The sequence below is a fragment of the Aulonocara sp. 'chitande type north' Nkhata Bay genome, linkage group LG19 (assembly GCF_057382095.1).
Source record: "Aulonocara sp. 'chitande type north' Nkhata Bay isolate Kocher_YH1m ecotype deep benthic linkage group LG19, A_spYH_male_GT1.1, whole genome shotgun sequence".
Taxonomy (NCBI): domain Eukaryota; kingdom Metazoa; phylum Chordata; class Actinopteri; order Cichliformes; family Cichlidae; genus Aulonocara; species Aulonocara sp. 'chitande type north' Nkhata Bay.
The window spans coordinates 23,532,785-23,556,650 of NC_141362.1; the positions used below are offsets into that span (position 1 = coordinate 23,532,785).

Here is a 23,866-nt window from a genome sequence, read left to right on the forward strand (position 1 = left end):
ATTTTATTTGAAAAGCCTTACAGGCCCTCTGCAGTATTTACGTATATATTTAACAGCAAAAAAATGTGGGACTGACCAAAAACATTGTTCAGATTCAGATCATTCAGATTTCTTGATGTAATTTTTATTAGTACAATAAATTTCACAACGAATTAGGAATTTTTATCAGCAAAAGGTTAGAGGACCTTTTCTGATTCCCGTTTTCTGCTGCTGTTTTTGTCCTTAAAGTCCATTTTCCCCGATTATTTATGCACTTTAAACTAAGAGTTTTAGTTTTATTTAAATAAATTACAGTATTTCTTCCAAGACATAAGATTTCTGTCATCGTCCCAGGTTCTAGTGTTGCATTTGTTGAGTTTTCGGTTCCTGTTTTGATTTTGTGATTAATTCGGGTGTTTCTAATATTCTTTTTTTCTGATTTCCCTAAAGTTTCCCTGGCTTGTGTCCATATGTCTTGTACATTAGTGCCATTGTCCTTCTGTGTTTACCTGTCTTTTTGTTATTTCATCTATTCATCCATGAATAATGGAGCCCATCCCAGCTGTTACAGTGCCCTGAACAGGCTATCAGTCGATCACAGGATTTTTTGCCCAAAAAGCACAAACAAAAACAATGGCATTAAGACTTAAAGTGTCACTGCATGAGTGGCTTCTTGTTTCAGCTTATCTCTTAATCTGGTTCCTGTCTTACTTTGATAAATCACATTCTCATGCGTCCTGATTTTATTTTCTTGCTTTTGTTCCCTTCCTTGGTGTTTGTCAGCCCCTCCATCATGGCAGATTGTGCCTACATGTGTCCTGTCTGTTGTGCTCGCTTGCTCATGCCCTTTGAATTTGCCTGATGATTTGGATCCCAAAAAGTCTTGCCTTGTGTCCAGTATTTGGTCCTCAGTACTGTGCAAGGAGAACCACAGCACATCAGTATATTAATATTTATATTGAACTTATAAAAGGTTGTGTCAGTGCACATGAGAACAATGGATTTACAGCCACAATTCCCATATCACTGCGGGCCACTGTGGCTACTGAATTAGCACCTAGACACCATCTGAAAAGAGTCAGCTGCGGCAGAAGTTCGGAGTAGGATTTAGCATCTGGCATACACATATAGAGCTCCCCATTGCTGACATTCAGGACCCTGGACACTGGATGCAGAGGTAACTAAAGGCTTGAGAGCAGAGCCATGACCAAGAAGAACTCCATAGTTAAATATTAAGCACTGCTGACTGACTGCTCACAGGCACAGTAACAAGATACTGCTTGTCAGACGAAGATGAATTCACAGCATGACAGAAAACACAACCAGCGTCTCAAGTTTCCCAGATAAACACTGACACCATGTAACAAGCAGGGATCAAAGATGTTACTCGCTGTCGAGCTCTAACATGGATTCATTGATTCGATGGAGACATAAGCTTGTTATTGCTTGCTCTGCACTCTTTCACATGTGCTATTTGTAGATTATACAGCCAAGAATCAAAGGAAAAACAATAAGATGTAGTAAGAGACAGGTCCACTACATGCGTAGCACTTTTTGTTTTTACTCTCAATCATTGACTGCCATGCTCCATGTACGCCACACCTGTTTCTGCTTGTGAACATTTTTATTTTGTACACCTAGTCATTCTGACTCATTTAAGGTGTCTTTCTTTTGTGCTGCTCGACATACTTCATCATCATTCTTGAACACTTGGCGTTTACAGCCCAGCGTGGTTGATGCACATGTTTAATATGTGAAAAACCTTTATTTGTAATCTTTTTATACATGTACAGTGGTCCCTTTCGCGGATTTTTTTGGTGCGATTTTGCGTGCTTTTTTTTTTTTTTCTTACAGCGCATTGAGTTCTGCGTCCTGATTGGCTGTAGATCATTGTCAGTCAGTCTCGTGCTGTGTCTCCTGTACAGTACAGAATGCGTTCAGCTTGTCAAGTTAACATAAATCTTCTATGCTAGCTGTGTGACTCTGAAGTGCTGTACTGTATGTTTGCAAGTTTTCTCCCCAACAAACACAACAATTTTGACGAAACGTTTTGCACCGTCAAAGGCAACCGCGGGCGCTTTTGGTTTCATTCTATAATACTGGACTTATTTTTCTACGAATGTTTTATCATTGAGAGTTTAAATAAGAGAGAAAAGTGTAAAAATGTTCGTGCCTGTCTGAGAAAAGTGTATAAAGTGTGTAGTGAGGGGTTTTACAGCCTTAAAACATCTATAATAATAATAAAAAAATAATAATAATAATAAAGTTGGCTACTTCGCGGATTTCACCTATCGCGGGTTATTTTTGGAACGTATAATTCCCGCGATAAACAAGGGACCAGTATGCCCACTTTTAATTTATTTTTAATTAATTAAACACCTTTAATGGGTTTTTTTTTCAGTCTGGTTTTGTTCTTACTTGCACCAGATTATATATTTTTTATATATTTTTTTTAATTGTGATTTTCTTTGTATAACTTTCCTAATACAATCCACCCATCCATTTTCTATCTAGGCCTGTGGGGGCTGGAGCCTATACCAGCAGGGCAGGAGGCAGGGTACACTCTGAATAGGTTGCAGGTTTGTAAAAGAGCACATAGAGAAAGTCCCACATTTATGCACTGCAGTGCATAAATTTAGACTCACCACTTCTAAAATGTATGTCTTTTGGACTCTGGGAGAAAGCTGAGACTAAACTGGAGAGCAGCCATACAGGCACTAGGAGAGCATGCAAAAACAGACAAGGGCCCGAGCTAGCTAGTGGATTAGAAACTAGGACCTTCGCACAAGGCAAAGATGACACTGAGCCGCTCTTGGCTAATATTCTGTATTCCCGTCAGTCCATCTGCCTCCGCTTTAAAGTACTTTGGGTCAGCTCCATTTTCACCTCTTATGCACTGTGGAGTCAACATGATATGTTATTAAGAATCCATATGATGTCTATTGCTTTGTTTTGTTTTTTATCCACTTAAATTCCATTTGCATTTTGGTCATCTGATAAGGTGCAGAGTTGTGTTTTTCAGTGCTTGGCGACTCAGACAACTATTTTCCAAACCCTGGGTTTCTGACATCATTTTATAGAACAGCATCAGAGTGATAACAACTTCAGTCATTGTACAGTCTTTACTAACTAAACATAATTTAAGAATTAAAACATAGCTTTATACTTTAAATATGCTGGTACAATTTAGTACAAAAATAAAAGGCAGAGAAATGCTTCCGTACACAAACACCATCACGTCATCAGTCACTTACTGACACTCAGAAACAGAAGAATCCTGAGTGAACCAGTTTGGTATAGTATCCAGCTATATAACAAAGAAGAAATTAGAAATACTGTATGATAATTTACTTTTGCCTTTTACATGGGGGCCACGGTGAAGGCTGAGGTGGGAGTATCCATTGAAGCTGAACCGCCACTAGATGGTGCTTTGGATCCACAGGGGAAAAAAAGAAGTCCAAAATGTAACTGATCTGTTTGCCTTTTTGCACACAAATACAAAAGTCTTTACTATAATCCAGGTTATTCATGCAAATGTGTCATTTTTGAAAGAAGAAGGTAGTCCAAATGGTGCCTCTTGTGATACCAGCATGTCTGTGATGAGTTCACCTTCCTTGCGTTGACTCAAAAAGTTACATAAAGGAAGAATATCCCACTTTTTCTTCGGATGTCCTCTTGTGGCCACAGCTGGTAGCCGTACAAAAAATGTCCGGAGCAAACTGTCTTTATAATTCTGATATATGAATACACTCTCTTTATCTCATATACACACATAATAACGAATCACATTCACTCAGTTCTTTTCTTGATTTGTTTTCTGCTCGTAAAGACAGCGTGTGCTATGATTTATCCCCTTGGAGAACCTGCAAAAAAAATCAGCGTTTATAAAACAGTTTTAGATTTCCATGTATTTGTGTTAGCAGCATGTGTACGCGTGCATGTTTGTGATTTGATTGGAATGATGATGCTTACCTACCTGGTTGCGAACTTTGTGGGATTTCTGCATCAGCACTCTCCATTGATCATACAACTTCATGGACATGCTGCTACAACCGTAGGCGTGTTTCCGCACCCAGCCGAAGAACTGCTTCAGCTCCCTGCGCAAGGTGGAGTTGGAGTCTCCGCTGGATTTTGAGTCGCAGGAGCCTGACATCATTCTCTCTGCAGGGAGGAGAAACCAGTAAAAAGGTATTAGGCATAGAAAAGGAGTGTGTGTGTGTGTGAATGAAGCTTGTAATAAGAAAGTGCTTTGAGTATTCAAATTGAGTCGAAAAGCCCTATATTAAGTACCAGTCCATTTACCATCTGACAAAACTTTAGTATAGAGTCTATACTATAAACTCTTATCAGGACATTGCACATTGGATAAAAACCCCTTGGATGTCAAGAGACACTTTACACTCATTGGATAGCAGTTCCTCAGTCACAGGGTTGGCTTGCCCTAAAGTAAGGGATTAAAGTGGGTGGGATTGATCTGGAACAGCATTCTGGCACTTTTAATAAATGAGTAATCAAATCTGAAGATTAGGCTGATACATAATGCCGAGGGAGTTAAATATCTGTGTTGCAGTCTGGCATTGCTTTCAGCTGCCAGCGTGGACACGAGATCCCACACCCCACTTCACCCTCAAATCAGTTTTTAATTCCTGTGTTATGTTCACCTGAGGTGTCAATGTTGCGTCTGCGGTACTTTAGCATCTAGCTAGCACTGCAGAAGGGGAGCTAGCATAAAGATGTAACTTTTCAGTCAGCGCAGGTGTTTCTGTGCAGCATCTCATGCATGGTGTCTTGGACGCTTAATGTATTTCCCAAGGAGAGGAAGATAAGGACTTTTCAGCAAGTATTATACTTTTAATGTCCTAATTCATTCTTTTTTCATGATGTGAAATCTATTTCTAAACAAAATGAAGCAGGATTTTGTGTTATTCAACATTTGCATTAAAAATATTACGTTAAGAAATTCAGTACAGTTTAATAGAGGCTAAACTGGTTAGTTTTCATGCTATGAAGTTACAGTAACGCAGGGTCAGTGTTAAGTTACATGAAGGGCAGCAGATAACAATTTGAATTCAAGCCGATGATGCTGATGAGACTCATTCACCAAATTTTTACTTTTATACTGGCTTTATCCCGTCTAGACGTCAGAAATCAGCCATACAGTTTATTTAACATCTCCTTATATCAATTTGAATTCAACTGGATGCACCTGGATAAATCAAAAAAGCAGCAGTGATTCAACTTCTCAAGAAGATGACTTATTTAAAAGGGCTTAACTGAACCTCAAATGATCAAAACACATGCAGAAAACATCAAACATGGAAAGGTCATACTGTGCGTGCAGCAAAGTAAGGAGCTGCTGCTGATTCTGTTATTGTAGCTGTGGTGCTGGTATGGTAAATGGTAAATGGTTTGCACAGTTTGAATTTTGAGGTTATACACTAACAGTTAGTGACTAACTGTATATTCTGGGCTTATGCCATGCAAAACACCAAGGCAGAATTTTCACCTGGCTCAAATTTGGGGCTGAAAGTTTAAAGTAGTTATAATGGCAAAGGGAAATAAGCAAGTAATGCTCCAGTATGTTAAGAATCTGCAGAGCAGTACTCAAGCAAATGCAATTTTTCACTGTCAAAGACTTTTAAAAAAAGACAGATGAGTGACTGAAAAGACTTTGAGGAGAGAAGGGGAGATAGGATTAAACCCCCCTCCCTGATTTGTGCTTTTTCAGCTTGCCCTTGCAGAAACCCTTCCAGAAAATGGAAAAAAAAAATCAAGGTTTTATGAACTGGGTTTTGTTTTCATAGTTGTGGTCTTTATTCCGATCAGTTATGATAACATTTTGCACAGCAGTTATGTCTGGGGAAGAAACAACCACAAGTGCTCACTACTTTGTGAACATGAGTAATGTTTTTTGAATTTTTTGTTGGTTCTGAAATTGTTTATTTTACAACCTATTGCAAGTAAAACATTATCAAAGTCTGGTTTGATTTTGTAATGTCAGGTTGGGCAAAGATTGCATTATGTTACATTGATGGTTAGGTTATTATTTTTTATTGTCTTTGACTGGATTTGTCTAACATAAGTAAAACTGCCAGTGCTATAAAAAACAACCTGGAAGACTGACCAAGAAGTGTATAAAACAGTACCACTGAGACATTGAGGCTGCCAGTTTTCAACAGCAGGAGCGATCTGTGGGATATGCACCCTATGATGCCTTAAAATGCTCTTAAAAACCTCAATAATGGACAAAAAATGACTTCTGAGTGCCCTTCTGACTGTGTACGAGTGTGTGCTCACCACTGTGGGGTGTGGAAGCAGCAGTCGGGTGGCTCCACTCACTCCAGATGCCAGCCTTGCGAGAACCGTAAATGCCCACGGGATTACATCGAACCTGGAGAAAATACATCATTAGAAAGGCTGAAAGCTACTCTGAAGTACTTAATCATTACACATCGAGACATATCCAACGTACCTGGACGAAATATACCGTTCCAGGTCTCAGTCCAGCCAGTCTACAAGAGGTCTGATTCCCAACATCCTCCATCACCTACATGACAAATCAAAGACAAACACAAAAGCGCTGAGCGCTGGAGGTCTGACCACAGTATTAAATACCAATGGGCAAAAACTAAAACACAGGACCAAATCAAGATGCAGAAAACACAACCGCAAACCATGTACAGACCCAAACATGCATGAACCTCACATTGTTTGGTGGCTGCTGATCAGCATGTTTATGAAACTATTTTAATGTAACCGTGCCTGCTGGGTAAAATCTGTTCTCTATTATTTATTACAGAGCTGGATATGCTGGGACACACACACAGCAGCGCTTACAGGTACTCATGCAAACAGCATAACTGAAGACAGGCAAATAGAGAAGAAGAAAGGCACACATGCTGCAATTAATAATCTTGTCTAATAATCCTCACTTTCTCTCTGGCATCAGTCTATAAACACTTGTTAAAAAGGACTCAAACAAAAAACAGAACATGGAAATTACTGGCATCAAAAGTCTAATGATGTGATGTGGGGGAGCCAAACAGGCAGAAGTTACAGCTGAGCGTCTTACAGACATATTGAAGACATTAACAGCTGAGATGTATCCCTCCATTCCTCAGCATGACCTCATGATTAGGGCTGGTTCAGAGGGAAATGGTGCTTTGTTTTCACCATCGACCCTTTAAAACCACTCTGTGTCGAGTCTCCAGCTCTCCTCCTTCAAAATCATATCATCCCTCCTCCGCCTTGCTCCACTCCCCGCCTTTTCTTTTTCCACTTTGCGAGTCAAGACTTGCTTATATTACATCGGTGTAATTCCCCCTTAATTACAGGAGAATCTTCACTCTTACCCAGAGGAAAATGATTTCTGGGAAGCACCATCTGCGCGTCTTAAGGTTTTACACTGTGTTTTTCATTCATTAAAGGCTCGTGCGGAGTTACACATACAGTGGCTTTGGGCTGTAGCTTCTAGATTTATGACTAATGAAAATTTTTGACCAGCCCAACTATTAACTCATCTGGCAGAGGAGGCCTCAATCAGGCTACAACAGAGGTGATTACAGCACAAGGATGAGAAACAGCTGGGACAGTGCTGCTGTTATACAGAAAGAGACAAAGAGAACAGATTTGCATCCTTATAGCTATGGATTCTTGTCCTCTACCTTCCAGTCTTGGCTGTCCTCCAGCCTGTAGCGGATTTGGTATTTGGCCTGAAACAGGAAGTCTTTGAGAGCAGGCGGGGCCTCCCAGCGAACGCTCAGCTGGTCCTCCAACTGCCCGACGCGACTGACGGTCACACCCGATGGAGGGTCTGTGGTCACTGGAGAAGGAGGAATGGCATCAGGACATTAAGCATCACATGCAGAACTGATAATGAAAAACATAGTGAATATATTTAGGTCCTGTAGTGCAGGTGGAAACTGCTTCAACATCTGCACACAAAACGTCTGATCAGTGGCATGCCACATGATGTTTATCCGTTACTTTGATAGTGGCAAACATACAGAAAGTGCAGGAAGACAGAAACAGAACGCGTGGATGTAATGGTTCCATCTTTTTATGTCTTAACCAACAGTTAATAGCTGTTCATGAGAGATTACCCGACTCATACATTTGATTCCCTGCTGTAAGCTGTTGCCTGTATTACTAATGTATGTGTTATAAAGAAATCAAGATAGGAAATAGTCTGCTCTGCGAGAGAGGCAAATACTGCCTTGAATTTTATCAAATAGCTCTAACAGATGCTGTGGCTGACTAGAGGTTGATTTGAACCACTAATCTGAATTAAAACATTAATGTCACAAGCATTTTTTCTAGTAAAACAAAGCGTATTACAACAACAAAACTCTTTGCTTAGGGCCCTTTCTCTACTTCCTTATGTTTACACGACCAAGCAATCCATTCAATTTCAATTTTAAGCAGTAGGAGTGATGTCTTTATGTGTAACAACACATTGAAAGATTGCTCAGTGTTGCCGGAGGTTTGAGGTCTCTAGGCGCCTTTTAGTTTTGCAGAGTTGACTTGTGTGAGCTGGAAGAGGCATGTTCATCTGACAACAATTATCTTTTCAGCAAACAAACATGTGGTGACTGAGCATTATATTAACTTTTCTCGTTTTGGGGCTTTTGAGATCATTTCAGTATCTACTTCAGCTCCTTTTTTTCAGAATGCCATCATTGAATAGCTAGTAAATAAACAAGCTGATCAGAGGGAAGAAGAAGAAGATGGGAAAGATTCAGTGCAGGAAAAAATGGGAGTTGACACAAGAGGCTTTTTTCTTGAGAGAGATTATACAGTAAACCTAAGAGTAAAATAAGATTACTAATACTTTATTGGACACACATAGGGCTCAATGCAATTATAGCCAATGACATCTGCAGATGGAAACATAGGTTTTGTTAAAGTACACTGTAAAAAATACTTCCTTTTGTACAGGAAACTTTACTGTTAAAGTCTACCTTCTGTACTCTGCAACAACAGTTTCTTACTGTATATAATATTTTTAAACCTGTATTTCATATAAGCTTCACTGCTTTCTGGCTATCATTACACTGTAAATGTAACTGCATGTGCTACGGACACAAGTCCTGGGCACTTGATTTTATCCACCTTTGGCAAAGGGACTGAAAATACCTGCATGCAAAGATGGCCCAGTGCTTTTTTCCATATATCATTTTTCTTCTGGCTCATATGTCCACAACTATAAGAACGGTTTATAGGCGTATTCAAGACACTGAAGATGCACGCAGGCTATATGCAACTATAGGGGTCTTGACCAAACCATGAAACCACACAGAACATCCACAGCAGTCAGACTAATTGCAGCACAACGGAAATAAACACGAGAACATGTGTAAAATAATGATTTGAATGTAAACATTTATATTCCCATAAGTTCTTGCGCTTGCCAAAGAAAAATATTTCATTATGTGCAGTAGCTTGCTCTTAACTTCTTTTCCTCAAAGGCATCAGAAGTTACAGTATTCGTCCGCATTCACCAAAAAACGGTACATTGCTGTAATTTTACACCAATTTGTTGCAGTGTTTTAACTGAAATAATTGATTTTATGCCACGGTTGATAACAAATGTATCTCTTTCACAATGCAAAACCAACATTCGACATGGGTTTTTGTGTCATTTTCTTGAAATGTGAGATTTCTTTTTTCCAGTTACATAATAATAAGGACCAAGGAGATCATTTTCTTTCTTTTGAATCGTGTTCTTCTATCCACTAAGTCATTTCCTTTTGATTTACTCAATAAAGGTAACAACTTAAAAATCAACAGAGACAATTTCTTTGTCCCGTGTTAAACTTCTAGAAAAGAGTGTTCCTGTTTCCTCACACTGTGATTGTTAGGCATGTGGCAAAAAACAGGGCTCGCAGGACTCGAGGCTTTAAAATAACAGAATATATATTGAATATGTGAATATATATAATACAGCATCTTTGTTCAAGATGCTAGAATTGAGCATAATTTAAAGTTATGACAGTAAACTATTGTTAATTGAAAAACTCTTTTTAACATCTATTTAAAAAAGAAAGACAAATGTTCCAGTATTAACAGATAAAACACACTGGGGCAATAACAGAATGATAGAAAAGTGTCAAATTGTTAGAAGAAAATGCTTATATATATATATATATATATATATATAAATATATATATATATATATATATATATATACACATGGTAATGGTATTGTTCTCAGTCAACAGCAAATGTGTCACCCTGAGCATTATATGCATTTGGCAGTAAAAGTCAATGAGACGTGACAGATTACGGATGAATCATCGTTAACATATGCCTTTCCTCAACACGTCATCATTTCAGAGTCAGCGATGCAAGTTTCCTCTAGCCTCTCTGTTCAGAGGATTCCCTGTGAGTAAGAAATGCAAGGGAAACTGTAGGTGTTTCCGCCTCGCCTTCATAGCTGATCAGACATGACCATATACTCCAGTGAGTCACGGCACCCCGATGCAGGTGTGGTTGGTTGCTGTGTTTCATGACACGCTGCTGCTGTTGTGGTAACTACTTGAATAAAAAAGGGAGGCCAGTGCAGAAACCTCCCACTCTCTCTGCCTCTGTCTCTATACTGTTACCAGGACCTGCCCAGCCCTCAGGGTGTGTAAACAGGTGCGTGCATGCATACATTAGGAAGAAGAAAGGGATTACAACTTGATGGACACTTGTTTCCTTGCCAATGACGTGTTCACCTTCGAAACTCCATATGGGCTTCTTCCAGTATATTGTCAGGAACATGTCAGGAGTAAACCAGGTGAAGAGTTCTTAGCTAATCAGGTTGTATTATTTCCGGCCCATGTCATAAAGCCTCAAAGCCCAAACTTTTCAAGCCTCGGGCGTCTACGGCCGCCTCAGAAACAGGATTAGTCCCAAGGATCAGCCAGGAACATTCCTAGACTAGATAAAAGGGGGTTATAAGGTGGTGTGCATGTGTGTTTTTTCATATTTGTGTATGTGTGTGTGTCCAGTGAGCATGAGTAAAAAGAAAACAAGCTCATCAAAAGGGAGGGCGTTTCCAGTCATCACACAACTTTGCCTATCCAGGTGTCAGCATGCATGTGACTGAATGTGTGCATGTGTGTCTGTATGTGTGAGTGAGTGTTGAGGATAATGATGTATGCTCCGTTGGCTTAAACCGCACTAAGCTAGGCATAACAAAGCTTTAAAAGGAATTGCCTCTCAGTTTCTATCAGCGAGAAGCCGGATCAGTGCTTGTGAACAACTTTCTTTAAAAGGCAGAATTCACAGAAGTCAAGCCAATGACCTGTCGGTGGAAATAAAAGTTGTTTCAATCACAGGTACTGACTTGGGGGCCACAAGATAAATCGAAAAGGAGTCTTGAGATGATGAACCTGGCAAGGAATCAGCGGCTTAGTCTCACTGAGGAGCTTTAACGTTATTTAAAAATCCCCCCACCCCTCCAAAACCATCTGATAGTATCTTCTAATCTATACTATGTAGTGTGTATATTGTATAGAGCTGAACCGAGTATAGAATACTGTATATGATATTTACACTTTAAGAAATGCCTTAATAAAATGTGGCAAAGAAATTTGACATAATGGTAACAAATTAGAGTGAAAATCGCTCTTTACGAAAAATACAGCATTTTATTTTTTTACATCTTTTTTACCTTCCTGTTGGATTAGAAAGCACTCTCATATTCCTCAAATCAGTATGAAGCAACTGAGAATTTCAGCTTAGTTTAAGATAAGACTAGAAACAGACAAATTCATTAGGTATCCTGGCTTTGTGCAGACTTGAAGTAACTGCTGCTGGCTAAGAAAAGTTTTGGCAAATAACCTCCTGTAAAACCACAAATTGGTGTCGTTACACTATGTTTTAAACAAATGCGATGCATTTTAGTGGCACTTGAAGGTATGTTTTAGATTTAGCATTCTTAATGACAAGGGAAGCTAGCTGCACAGCAAAGAAGGTGGTCTAGATAGTTTCTTGTCACTCTCAGTAAGAAAGATAAAGGCTGTATTTCCATAACTGTGGGAGTGTGACTTTAAACTAGCCTGGACTGGACAAATTGGCGGTACTAGAATTGGCTAATTTTGTTAGAAAACATCATGGCGTCCTGCGTCAGGTACAGTGTTTTCTCAAAGTTTGCTGTTGGTCTTGTTCTATTTGTAAAAATTACAGTGTTTCATCTTTAATGTTTTGAATCAGTTATTTTCTCATGTTTAATCTTGGTTTTGCTGTGAATGTTCAAATAGTGAATTAGCACAAGGAAATTCACTCAGTGGTTGAACCTCCGGCAGATTGGATTAAAGATCAGGTAGACATTTTTTCCTTCTGAAGGCTAACAAGCCTGAAAGGTTGCTGCAAATCATCCTAGATTACAGCCAGAGGCCTCATCGACACTGAGATCAAGGCTCTCAGAGCAGCAGATGAAGCACAAGGGTCAAAGCGAACTTCTTCTCACACTCACCCACGTCTAGGATGTCAAGGGTGATGACATCAGAGGTAGCCCAGCCTAGCTGGTTTGAGGCCTCCACCCAGATCTCGTAAGGTGTGAAGAGGTGCAGGTCCTGGGTGATGCTGCAGGAGTACGGCTGTGTATGAGTGTAATCTGCACACTCTTTCTCTGTCCCATACCATCTGAAAGAAAAACAAAAAATACTGAACTCCACACAGCATTCAATAATGATCCTTCTAAAACACAATTTATTCCATGACGTGGTACAAGTTGCTAATTTATCCAGCTCTAGCATTTCTCTCAAATCTTTATACCAATTGAAATTGAATACAAACTATCTGTAGGTGCAGCATATAGACTTATTTTCCTTTTGGTGTTTTAAAACGGTTGATTCTTCTTATTATTTTTATTTAAAATCTATATATTTTATAGCGCTTATACCCCATATGAAAATCATTTTTAAATGTTTTGCTTCCACACTGAACCAACGTCTCATGACACTACTATTATTGAACAGCGTTCACTCTGGGTATCATGTGTGTTATTGTTCTTGAAAATAAATCCAGTGGTATTTGGATTTGTTTCCACCTCTACTTAGACTTCTTTCATGGGATTTTCTAAGGAATGTCAGTATTGTAAAAAAAAACCCAAAAAAATCTTATGAAATATACTGATTTTAACTGAAAACATTTGCGGTGGGCTTACTCGTTTAAAACCTTGGCTGCATTTTCATGTTTTATTTTGTTTTTCACTTCATCCATTAAGTTAGGCTACTGAGAAATGTTACTAACTGGCCAAAAGCCCTCTGTGCCAACTGGACAGTCATAGCACAATAGTAGTAAGTAAGCATGAAAGGTCTCGATGCTTGCTTAACAGTCCAGTTAAGGAAATCCCAGAGAGTTGATTGTGTTCATCTGGATGCAATGTTTTTAGTGGGATAAAGCTTTCATCACTCATCCAAGTGAATTCTTCAGTCTCTAAGACTAAAGAAATCACTTGGATGAGTGAAAATGCTGCATCCAGATGAAAAGAATCAACTTTCTGGGTGAAAGGCTTTCTTTTTTTCCCAGCATGGCGTTGATAGGTCCACTATAAGACCAACTGTACAACTACTGAAAGACTTTTTTTAAAAATGGTTTAGGTTTCTCGGACAATGTTGGAAGAATCTATTGCTGTGAAAGTTATTCCTTTTCTGCTTTTGCTTTGTGTGAAAAGTGAAGCTTTGGCTGTCTTGTTCAGGTTGTCTCATTCACACTCTGTGAGCATAACTCTGGTTTGGGGTGTTGCTGTTGTTGCTCTGAGGCTTAGAGGTTTGATGGTGGGTTTGCAGTGGTGGATTCCTGTTTTTCCATCAAGTAGTTTTGCTCTTTCTTGTCCCTTAGTTGATCATTGCCCCTTAGATCATTGATTTTTTCTATCCACGAATCGTGCAAACCAAAGTAACTATGTTGGTCAAGTCAAGACAAAACTGTCTGATTAGTAACTGCAATCTGATTACAACGTTTAGAACAGTGATGTAATGAACAGTAACTATCTGCTTGTCCAAAGCTGAACATTCTCACATATAGCACACAAGCAGAGATTATCTGTCACAGATGTGTTCTTACTAATGGAACTACTCCCTTTGGTTTAGGAAAATGGGTGTCGGCTTTCTAGAGTGACACATGATAGCCACCAGCTAACTGTTCTCACATGGGTTCATTTGGATACTACACAAACTGTGTATTAGGGAGCTGGCAGGATAAAGTGTGCTTAATTTGCAGTCCGAATGATTCAGATGTTTGCATTCTCGTGCAAAGCTGTGTGTGTGTAGGTAATGTGTAGATAGTAGTGTAATTGATTTAGATCATTTAAAAAACAGTGAATTGAGTCACTTGTAAAAGTTAAGCTGCAGTGCGTGTGTGCATACCTGAGTTTATACTTGAGCTTGTACTGCGTGCTGATATTAGTCTCTCCTTTTCCCCCCGGGGCCCAGCTACAAGTCAGGTCTTTGGTGTTCCTGGACCAACAGGTCAGATTGATTGGCTTCACTGGAGGCACTGGGAGACAATGGGGTGAAGATGGACAGAGAGTAGGACGAAGACAGAGGGTGGGGGAAATTTGTGAAGAGAAAAGAGAGGAGAAAAAACATGGCAAAGGAGAAATGATGAGTGAGGGTACAAAGTGATATTCCTCTGAAATAGCTGTTGTTTTGGGGTTTTTGTAACTGGTGTGTGTATGTGCATGTTCATCTCTCAGAACACAAGGTGCTCAGGTCTAGTGTCACACAGAGATGAAGATCTTGTTGATTGCATCTTTCTGTGTGTGTGTTAGAGAGAGCGTGTTTATGGTTTTGTGTTCTTGCAGTTCTAGTAAGCATTCTCATCACGGTTAATAATAGTAGTAAAAGCTCTTTAAACTTACTGTAATGAAAAAAGACCAAAGAATACAAAAGGTAATGAACACAGATCGCATTTTAAAGACTTAAATGATGTAGAACATTATTATCAACACCAAGTTAAGTGATTTATATAATTTGGTTTCTTCACTTATCTCTCACTATGTTTCTAAATCCAAACATAAAGTACACAGGCTATACTCACTGGACACTTTATTAGGTACACTTTGCTAGTACTGGCTAGGCCCCCTTTTACCTTCAGAACTGTCATAATGCTTCATGGCACAGATTCAACAAAGTGCTGGAAACATTCCCCAGTTTTAGCCCCTGTGGACACGAGAGCTTCACCCAGTTGCTGCACATCCCCGATGTGAATCTCCTGTTTCTTTACATCCCAGAAGTGATCTATTGGGTTTAGATTTAGTGACTGTGGAGGTCATTGAAGTACATTATTTAGAGAGATTATTTGAGCTTTGTGACATGGTATGTTATCCTGCTGAGAACATCCATCATCAGAGGACGGTGGTCAGCAACTACACTCGGCGGGGGCTGTGATGTTTAAACGATCCTCGTTTGGTGCTTTGGGATCCGGAGTATTCTAAGAAAATATCCCCCACACAATTACACCACCACTGCCAGCAGACTGAACCACTGATACAAAGCAGGACGGAACCATGCTTTGATGTTCTGAACCTACCATGTGAATCTTGCAGCAGAAACTCATCAGACCAGACAACATTTTTCCAGTTGTTTATGTCCAATTTTAGTGAGCCGTGTGAATTGTTGGTTCAGTTTTCTGTTCTTAGCTGACAAAAGTGGCGCCTGGTGCGGTCTTTTGCCGCTGTAGCCCATCTGCTTTAATGTTGAACATGCTGTGCGATCCAAGATGCTCTTTTTCATACCTCGCTGCAATAAGTTCTTATTTGAGTTACATTGTTACAGTCTGGCCATTCTCCTCTGACATTTGACATCAACAAGGCTTTTTCACCCAGAGAAATGCCATTCATTTCTCTTTTTCAGACCATTCTCTGTAAACCTAGAGAAGCTTGTGTCCCAGTAGATTAGTAATTTTAAAATGCTCTGCAACCAACAGCCACGTCACATTTAAAGTCACCTTCTTCTCAGCAAGTTGTGCTGACCATGTCTGCATGCCTAATGAGTTGCTGCCATATGATTGGCTGATTAGATAAATGGGTATACCTAGCAAAGTGGCCAATGAGCGTATGTTTTTTTCCAGGACCCACACCTGCCAGTTCCCTGCCATAATAACATGGATGGCATTACTAAGTCTTGCCACCCTGTTAGTGAGATTATTGCTATTTAACTGTCACTATTCAAGTCCTTATATGTCTACTTGTATTCTGGCTACAAAAATAAGCACATTTTTCATAGTCTCATACTGTTTCAGAGCAAACAGGAATACGCCATATTAGAGTTGTCATAAGCCCCAAATCAGTAAGTTCTATGAAGTTTACTGTACCAATAAAAAAAAGAAAAACAGTACGTCTCAAAACTGTAGAAGTACAGACATGTGTGTTTGTGCGTGTGTAAAATGTCAGGCCCATACTTTATGAGTGATAGTGCGAGTAATGGACCACACAGGTGGTTAAAGCGTCGGGCAATAGAGGCCTCTCGCTGGGCCTGAAGGCAGGAACACTAAACATAAAATACAGCTACAAATGTGCAGGGACACTTAAAAATCTGCCCACTACCTGGTTGCTGTTTCCTTTTACTCCCATTTCCTTTTCATTCCATTCATCTCTTTGGTGTATTGCTCCTCTAAGTCCTCGCCTGCACTTATACATTTATGTAACATTTCCTCGTAGCGAAGCAGAGAAGCAGATGCAGAGAATCGTCAGAGGAATAAGATTATTTTAAAGTTATACATTTTATACTTCAACTTACTGCCAACATAGAGACAGGAGCCAGCCAGTATGTGTCCCTTGTGATTGTGACAGACAAGGTTGTCACCAGATGTTTGCTTGGAGGCATTGAGTCCTGCCAGCGTCACACTGAGGTTAGTCGCGCTAAGCACTCTGTAGAAGGAGCTGGGCAGCTGTTGACCATTCAGTGTCCAGAAAAGCGAGCTGGCGTGGACGCCAAGTTCGGGGTGGACCCAGCAGCTGGCTGTCAGGTTAGACCCAATGCGAAGTACAGGGTCCTGAGGGTAGATGATTGCTACATCTGGAGGAGGGTGGGAGGACATGGATATTAGAGGGAGTATGTCTTTCGAATGGTTTTAAAGTTTAGGCTAATATTTGAAAAAGTTACTGCCTGTGTTCAAGGGGCACTTCAGATGTACTAAAGTGTAGCTGAAGACAAAATATCCAATTATCTGCTGGAACCTTTATTAACAGTTTCAGAATTGTGCCCTACTTCCCTTTCATTTTTGGAGCCTAGTGACTTCGCTCTCGGCCCCTCAACTTTCTGATAATGCTCTGGTGCTTTTCACCACCTCCAGCTGGCTAATGTTGCTCTATTTCAAATTCCTGTTCCCTGCTTTCCAGAACCACTCAGTCCTGCACCGTGCTCTCAGGTTTAGTGTTTCTTGGCTCTAGTGGAGCTTTGTTAGCAGGGCAGTGCTTATCTTGTAAGCTGAAGGCATGCTGTTTCTGGTCATAACATGGACATGTCCTAACATATTAGTCAACGTGTTTTTATCATCTTGAGACACTGCTCTGGTTCTTTTACTCGGAATCTGTTTCCAGCATAAAGTCCCTCACCCACAGATGGGTTCTGACTCGTCAGACTCCATCGACAGCTAAACTGGTCCTGCTGCAATGTGGATATGAGGGGCTGCCAGGCATGTTAGCAGAATCCCTGACAATTTTATTTCACAGCTCCACTCCAACAGCTTCCTGAGCCTCTTACTACAAACCCACACTGTACACCCTACAAGCCTTTTCCCCCCTCACTGAAACCCCTAACAGAATGCTACACAGTGCCACCATCAATATATGCTTGATGCCATGCCTGTGCAGGGTTTTACACTCTGTGCTCCCTGAGCTCATGAGCACAGGAGTTCAAGAGTAGCAAAGATAAGTTTCAGTATTTATGGAATGCAATGGCTGAGCGTGAATCAACTTATTGTGAACAGTGAGACCACTGAGGCACACACAAATCCATATGGAATCTCATCAATGGTGGAGTTAGACACTCCCATGGTTGTAGCTTGGTTGATTTTGCATGCCTGTCTCAGCATATGCATTCATGTTTGGCCACCACATGTAGCTGCGGGCCAATGTCTTCATTCTTGAAACCCCTGAAATGGCCTCATGAAGTTGTACTTGTGCTGGAATTATCAAAAGGCTTTCCCACAGTATGAAGCCCTCATCCACACATCTTCTACCTCCAACTCACGTTGTCGCCTTACGTAGCACTGCATGTAAACTCTACAGGGCACCACATCACAGTCAGCCCAGTCCTATGTCTGATTCACCTGTAAAGGTTTGCTGTGCCTGGTTTGCAGTGGAAATCTACTGAGTTGTCAAATTTAAGCCTTCCTTATATTCCATGACGTAAACACAGGCTCATTCCACAGCCTCATTCCTTAGTTTGTGTTCCAACAGTGCTGCCCTGCCCAGCGCATCACATTTGAAACATCACTGTCATGAAGGTGGTTTGCTGCCCCCTTGCTGTACCGCGACAGTGGGTTTGCTCACTGTCTGCTGCATGGTTGGCTAGCTCAACTCCCTGCTCCAATCTGATTTTGTCCTCTGCTTGTGGTGGCTGATTTCTGCACACCATCCTCAGTGAAGCCACATTTCAAATTCCCGCACTGAGAAGAAATGGCTTTTTTTGTACATTACTTGAAATTTGTTGAAGAAAATTCAGAAGAAAATGAACTCTGAGTCAGTTTTTCTTGTTTTTCTGTAAATCCACCAAATGAAAATAATCCAAATGTTAAAGCATTAATGGGACAACTGGCATTGCACTGATTAGTTAGTGCTATTTGTGAAGAAATGTAGTTAATGTTTGGGATTCACAGGTTTGCCAGCCTGTTATGTAACAATTTACCAGTGAGCAAAAGATAACTGCTTATTTGTGCCATATTTGTTGCCCGTTAAGGAACCTCGTCCTGTTGTAGATTATAGCTTTGGTACCTGTTTAGGACTGTTTGTTTTATATAATAGCCTCGCCTCTGTCAGTGCACCCCAGGGCAGCTGTGGCTACAATGTAGCTTGCCATCACCAGTGTGTGAATGTGTGCGCGAATGGGTGAATGACTGAATGTAGTGTGAAGCGCTTTGGGGTCCTTAGGGACTAGAAAAGCGCTATACAAATGCAGGACATTTACCATTTACCATAATTGTTGAAGGTTGCGAGACCCACTTCTGCTGAAATATAAGTTTTAATATAGAAAAAGCACAGCCAACATAGCATGACACTGATTACTTTTGTTTTGCCCTCATTTAGACCCCTAACAGAACGTTAGAGTAGCAATAATTAAAATCTTACTGAGAAAAAACCCTCCAAAGTTTTTCTTTTTTCCAGTGTCCTGTCTAAACCATCTGCTTCATGATTCTGTGACAAAAATCTGCAACTAATAAGGGATGAAATGTCTGAATTGGATTATCTCTCACAATCAAGCAAATGTGCATGCTTGTGCATGCTGAGCTTCATGCTGTAGTATGTAGTGCAAATGCTTCTATGTAAAATTATTTGGGCAATGCAGAGTTTGCGCTATTTTGCGATAAAACATCTGACAGAAAGAGCACAGACATGCGCTAATGCAGTTTCGTTAGATCTCTTAACCCTCCCTCTCTCACTTGCATTAGCTAACACTGACGCAGTTCAGTTTCGTTGCGTTTTTGTATTTTTAGTTGTTTTAGCAAAGAAGCTGCTAAATGGTCAGAGAAAGAGTTTAGCTGTTTATCTCTTTATCTTATCTGACAACTGAAAGTCAAACAGTGGAGCTTTGATCTCACTACACGTGAACAAAATGATAAAGGAACAAAAAAAGATGGGGATATGGAAGAGAAGAGAGGAGACAAGAGGAGACGAGAGTTGAAAAAAATGACGCTAAGTCCAACGTATTGAAAAGCGCGGAACTGTGGAAAACCTTTTATGAAGGAATGAGCGAGGAACACTGACTGAGAGCATCAATACTTTGTTAGACCTCTGTAAATCTGTGCCCGGGGCCACATCTATTCAGCTGCCAGCCACCTTGCGCTTACAGACAATGTTGTGGGTCTTTTATGGAGGAGTCGCCTTTGAACAAGCGAAATCAACTGTAACTCCGCTCCAATATTAATATGGTAACCCCATCTTGAGCTCTGACACAACACTTGCACACATTTATGCACACACAAATGAACACAAACAAACACTTGCACAGAGGCTGGGTTGTCTTTGTCACCGGATACAGTGAACTGCGATCCATCTGAATAACAATCAGTGTTTATGTATTCCAGGCACTGAGGACATTGCCCCTGAGCAGGGTGCGAAGCCCCTTTAACACTCCTTCAAACACGGCGGTTCTAGACGAAATTACTGCTGTTTATTGCCTCTTGGACACACTCACTGGAGGAAATGGTTTGTAAAATATTATTTGTTTGGAGAGGTTGAGGCAACTCGAAACACAGCTCTCATTGGGGCAGGAGACGAGCTTAAGCCTGCGATGGAGATGGATGAAGTTACGGGGCGAGTTCAGCCGAGGAAAAGTTTTGAACTTTTGTTTGAGAGTGAAAGGTCTCCAGTGGACTTAAGCGGTATTGAGGCTGTCAGTCTTCAAAGGTACATGCCACCTCCTCTTTGTATTAAAAAGCTCCTCTCACTCATTCATGCAACGCTTGAAAGGCAGCCAATACTTTTCTCTGTCTGCTTAATAGAAGTACATGTGGAACTTTTTGAGGGGCCGCTTGGACAAGCCAAGTGAAAGAAGTCACGCAACATTTAGTGACAATGAGCCATGCAACGTCGTTGGTAAAGAGACCGAGGAAACAGCAACGGATGTTATTTGTTTCTCTTGAGTTTTTTGTTTTTTTACAGGTTTACATTTGAGTTATTTAACTGATGGTCTTATCGAGAGAGATTAAATTAGCTTATCTTAGTTTAAATAGGGCACACAAAAGGAAAATATAGGATAGAATAAGTTTGTTTCTGATTAAAAGTCTGTTTTGTTTTTAAAAAAAAGTTTAAAAAAAATATGATAATATCCTACATAAACGTCTCATTGTTTGTTCACAGAAAACTAAAAATGTAAAAGTTTATGAGCTGCAATGAAAACTAATTATATGTTAGTGCAAAAAAAATCCACATTTAAACTGTTTTACTATGGTGGCATTTGTAAACCGCAGCATAGTCAGTGAAAGGGAAGCAAAGTCCATTATTACAATGAATAACATGGTAATGACCGATTATGTCGTATAATAAACAGCAGGGTGGCTTATGATCAGGGCCCATTGTCTCCTTTAAGCCCTTAAAACTGTAGTTTCTTTTATTAGTGCCTTTGAAACAGGATGAATAGCAGGAGATCCTCACAGTGGAGCTGCTGTTTGCCAGCAAGCTCGCCATAAAAACTAATCCAACCACTTAAAGAGTGAAATGGACATAACTTTGATTTATTTAGATTATTGTGCATTAAGCTGGTGGTTAACATTCTCCACAACCCCAGCAGATGATGTCATTGTGTTGATGCGGTTCGTAAAGCCCCCATGCTCTCCATGTGTTTAACGAGTTATGGCCTGACTTGTTGAAAATCAGCCTCATGGGAGATGAGTTCTCTCTGCAGGGAAACGACCAGTTTACTACAGCAGGAGCCCATCTATAACATGAGCTGTCAAGTGGACAAAGTGGCCGTTTTCTTTTTTCGTTTTTTTAAATGTATCCAGAAAGCCAGCAAAGTGGATCCAGTATGTGTCCCAAAGAAGTGATCTGCTGTTATGTAAGGCAACTTAGGAAAGAATCCGTGGAATTGGTGTTATTTTAGATTGGAAACACATTGTAAAACAGTATTATTAAAAAAAAAAAAAAGACCCCTGCAATTCCTGCATGTTCTTATATGGGGTTCATACAATATTTCTTGTATGGAAACTATTTGTGGTCAACTATTTTTACTCTACTTGATATGAGCATAATATTTATTAGATTTATCCTTCTGTGTGTTTTTTCCAATGACTAATATTTCTTCTTAAGTAATTGTGTCCCACGTGGTATCACTAAAACACTGTTGTGCAAAAAAAACCCCTGCATTTCCCCCTTCAAAATCGTATTACTACAGCGTAATAATCCAATATTAACTTGCCTAATACATTTCTAAAACGTTTTACTGTAGTAGCAGCAAAAGTCTATTTTTACAACATATTTATCGCCAGAATCAAACATACCGGAGCAGGACTTACACTGTCACATGGTGCTGGTGTTTACATTGGGATATTAGGGTGACACTTGGTTTGCATTGATTTCTTCCGAAAACTACATGAATATTAAATTAAAAAATAAAATTAAAAATTAGAATAAAATAAAATAAAATAAAACATAACAAACATATATAGCCAAACCCCCCAAAGCCTTCCCCAGCACTATCGTAACTTTGCGCATCGATGGACATCTGTGTGCAACTTACGTGTGGACAAGGACACCACGCCGGGAATGTGCAGCGTGAGGAAAATCAAGCAGAAATCCAAGACGCCTTTCATTTTCCACCAATTACTTTTCTATATGTCTTGACTTCTCGTCCTCGTGTTGTTGCTCTGTCGCCTTTTTTTTCCGATCGATCCTGGATACAAATTACGCACAGCAGAAAGAGGAAAAACACCACGGGTTCCAGGACCGGATTTTATTAACTCTCGGGACTGAAGAAGCGCACTAGAAAAAGTGTGACCAAGTGTGGAGGCAAAAAAATCACCCTCTGATAAGTCTTGGAGTAACTTGTCCTCATTAAAGCCAAAAAAAAGCGTGGGCATTACCACGTCCTGTTTGCAGTCTTCTCCCTTCTTAATGCTTCCTGCAGCTAAATCATACACAAGTTCATACTTTTTAAGCCCCTCCCCTCTCTCTCGCTCTCTCTTGCTCTCTGTCTCTCTTCCCACACAGTCGCCAGTCATTTCCCCCTCTTTCCGTCCTTTCCCTGCTTTTTTTTCTTTCTCTCTCTCTAAGGCTCTCCCCCCTTGAGTGATGGTTAGAGCCATTCACTTTCACTGAATCACTCTGTCTCTGTTACTTTCCATGCCTCGGGTCTGTGCTTTACAATTTTTCACCATATGAGGCTATTGAGTTAGTGAGTGCTACAGGAAAGGTTGCCAAAGCTAAATCTTGTCTCTCCATTTTAATCCTTGTGTCAATGAGGAGATTCTTTTTCTTCCTAACAGACTCCCAAGTGAATTATGACATTTCCTCATTAATTCTTGCCGAGTTCTGCTCAGATATTTAACAGTGTTATATTATGACGTAATGATAACTGTATCCCTTAATCCTTTTAAATAAATTCCTAAGATCTTTTAATGTGCAATTTTTGTTTTCTTTTGTTTGGTTTGTTGCAGGGATGTTACCATTGAAACGTGTATCTTTGTTCAGCCTGTGGATAGGGAATATTTTCATTTTATTGTTATTTTTTAATCTGCATTGATCGGTCTTGGAGCAAACATCTAGCCTACAGCTGTTCCACTTTTTGGGCACACTGGCATCAAAAATTAAATTGTTTAGCATTAGAGACTCTTTTATGTTGGCCACCAGGGTTTATTCAACGGGAATGCACGTGACGGAAATATGAAAAACTCGTTCCTTAACATTAACAGTTCCAGCTCTATTGTAGTGAAACTGCCAGCCACTATGGCTAGACACTGAATAAGCAATAGTCAAAACACAGAGCTGCCAAACACCCACAGACTGCTTCACTCACTGCTGATTTATTTCATCTTTATTCAGTGTGACCTTTCAGTCTAGATTATCATCATCAAATATGTAAACACAAGAGCCAACAGACTCATAGATGCTGGGAAGATTAACCAGTCTCCTGACCACAAAAATAACAGGCCTTTTTCTCGGCAGTCATTTCGTCTTGTCATAGTCTGGGTCGTTAACGTTAACAGTCTCGCCGTTCCCCCTAAACGTCCCAC

At 40.1% G+C, this 23,866-nt stretch overlaps 1 protein-coding gene across 2 annotated transcripts; it reads right to left on the reverse strand.

The window, feature by feature from the left end:
• Positions 1-3,018: 3,018 nt before the first annotated feature.
• crlf1a (cytokine receptor-like factor 1a) lies at positions 3,019-22,788 on the reverse strand. Of its 2 annotated transcripts, none has more exons than XM_086275532.1 (9): positions 22,375-22,788; positions 16,714-16,992; positions 14,341-14,470; positions 12,444-12,613; positions 7,644-7,801; positions 6,452-6,526; positions 6,277-6,370; positions 3,952-4,140; positions 3,019-3,842 (listed from the first exon to the last, which is right to left on the reverse strand). In XM_086275532.1, the coding sequence occupies exons 1-9, from the start codon at positions 22,445-22,447 to the stop codon at positions 3,826-3,828; spliced, it is 1,185 nt and encodes a 394-aa protein (XP_086131658.1). In that variant the 5' UTR covers positions 22,448-22,788; the 3' UTR covers positions 3,019-3,825. The 2 variants fall into 2 exon arrangements, with proteins under 2 accessions (XP_086131658.1, XP_086131656.1); XM_086275530.1 differs by having other exon boundaries at positions 3,956-4,140; positions 22,375-22,787.
• Between the last annotated feature and the right edge of the window lie 1,078 nt (positions 22,789-23,866).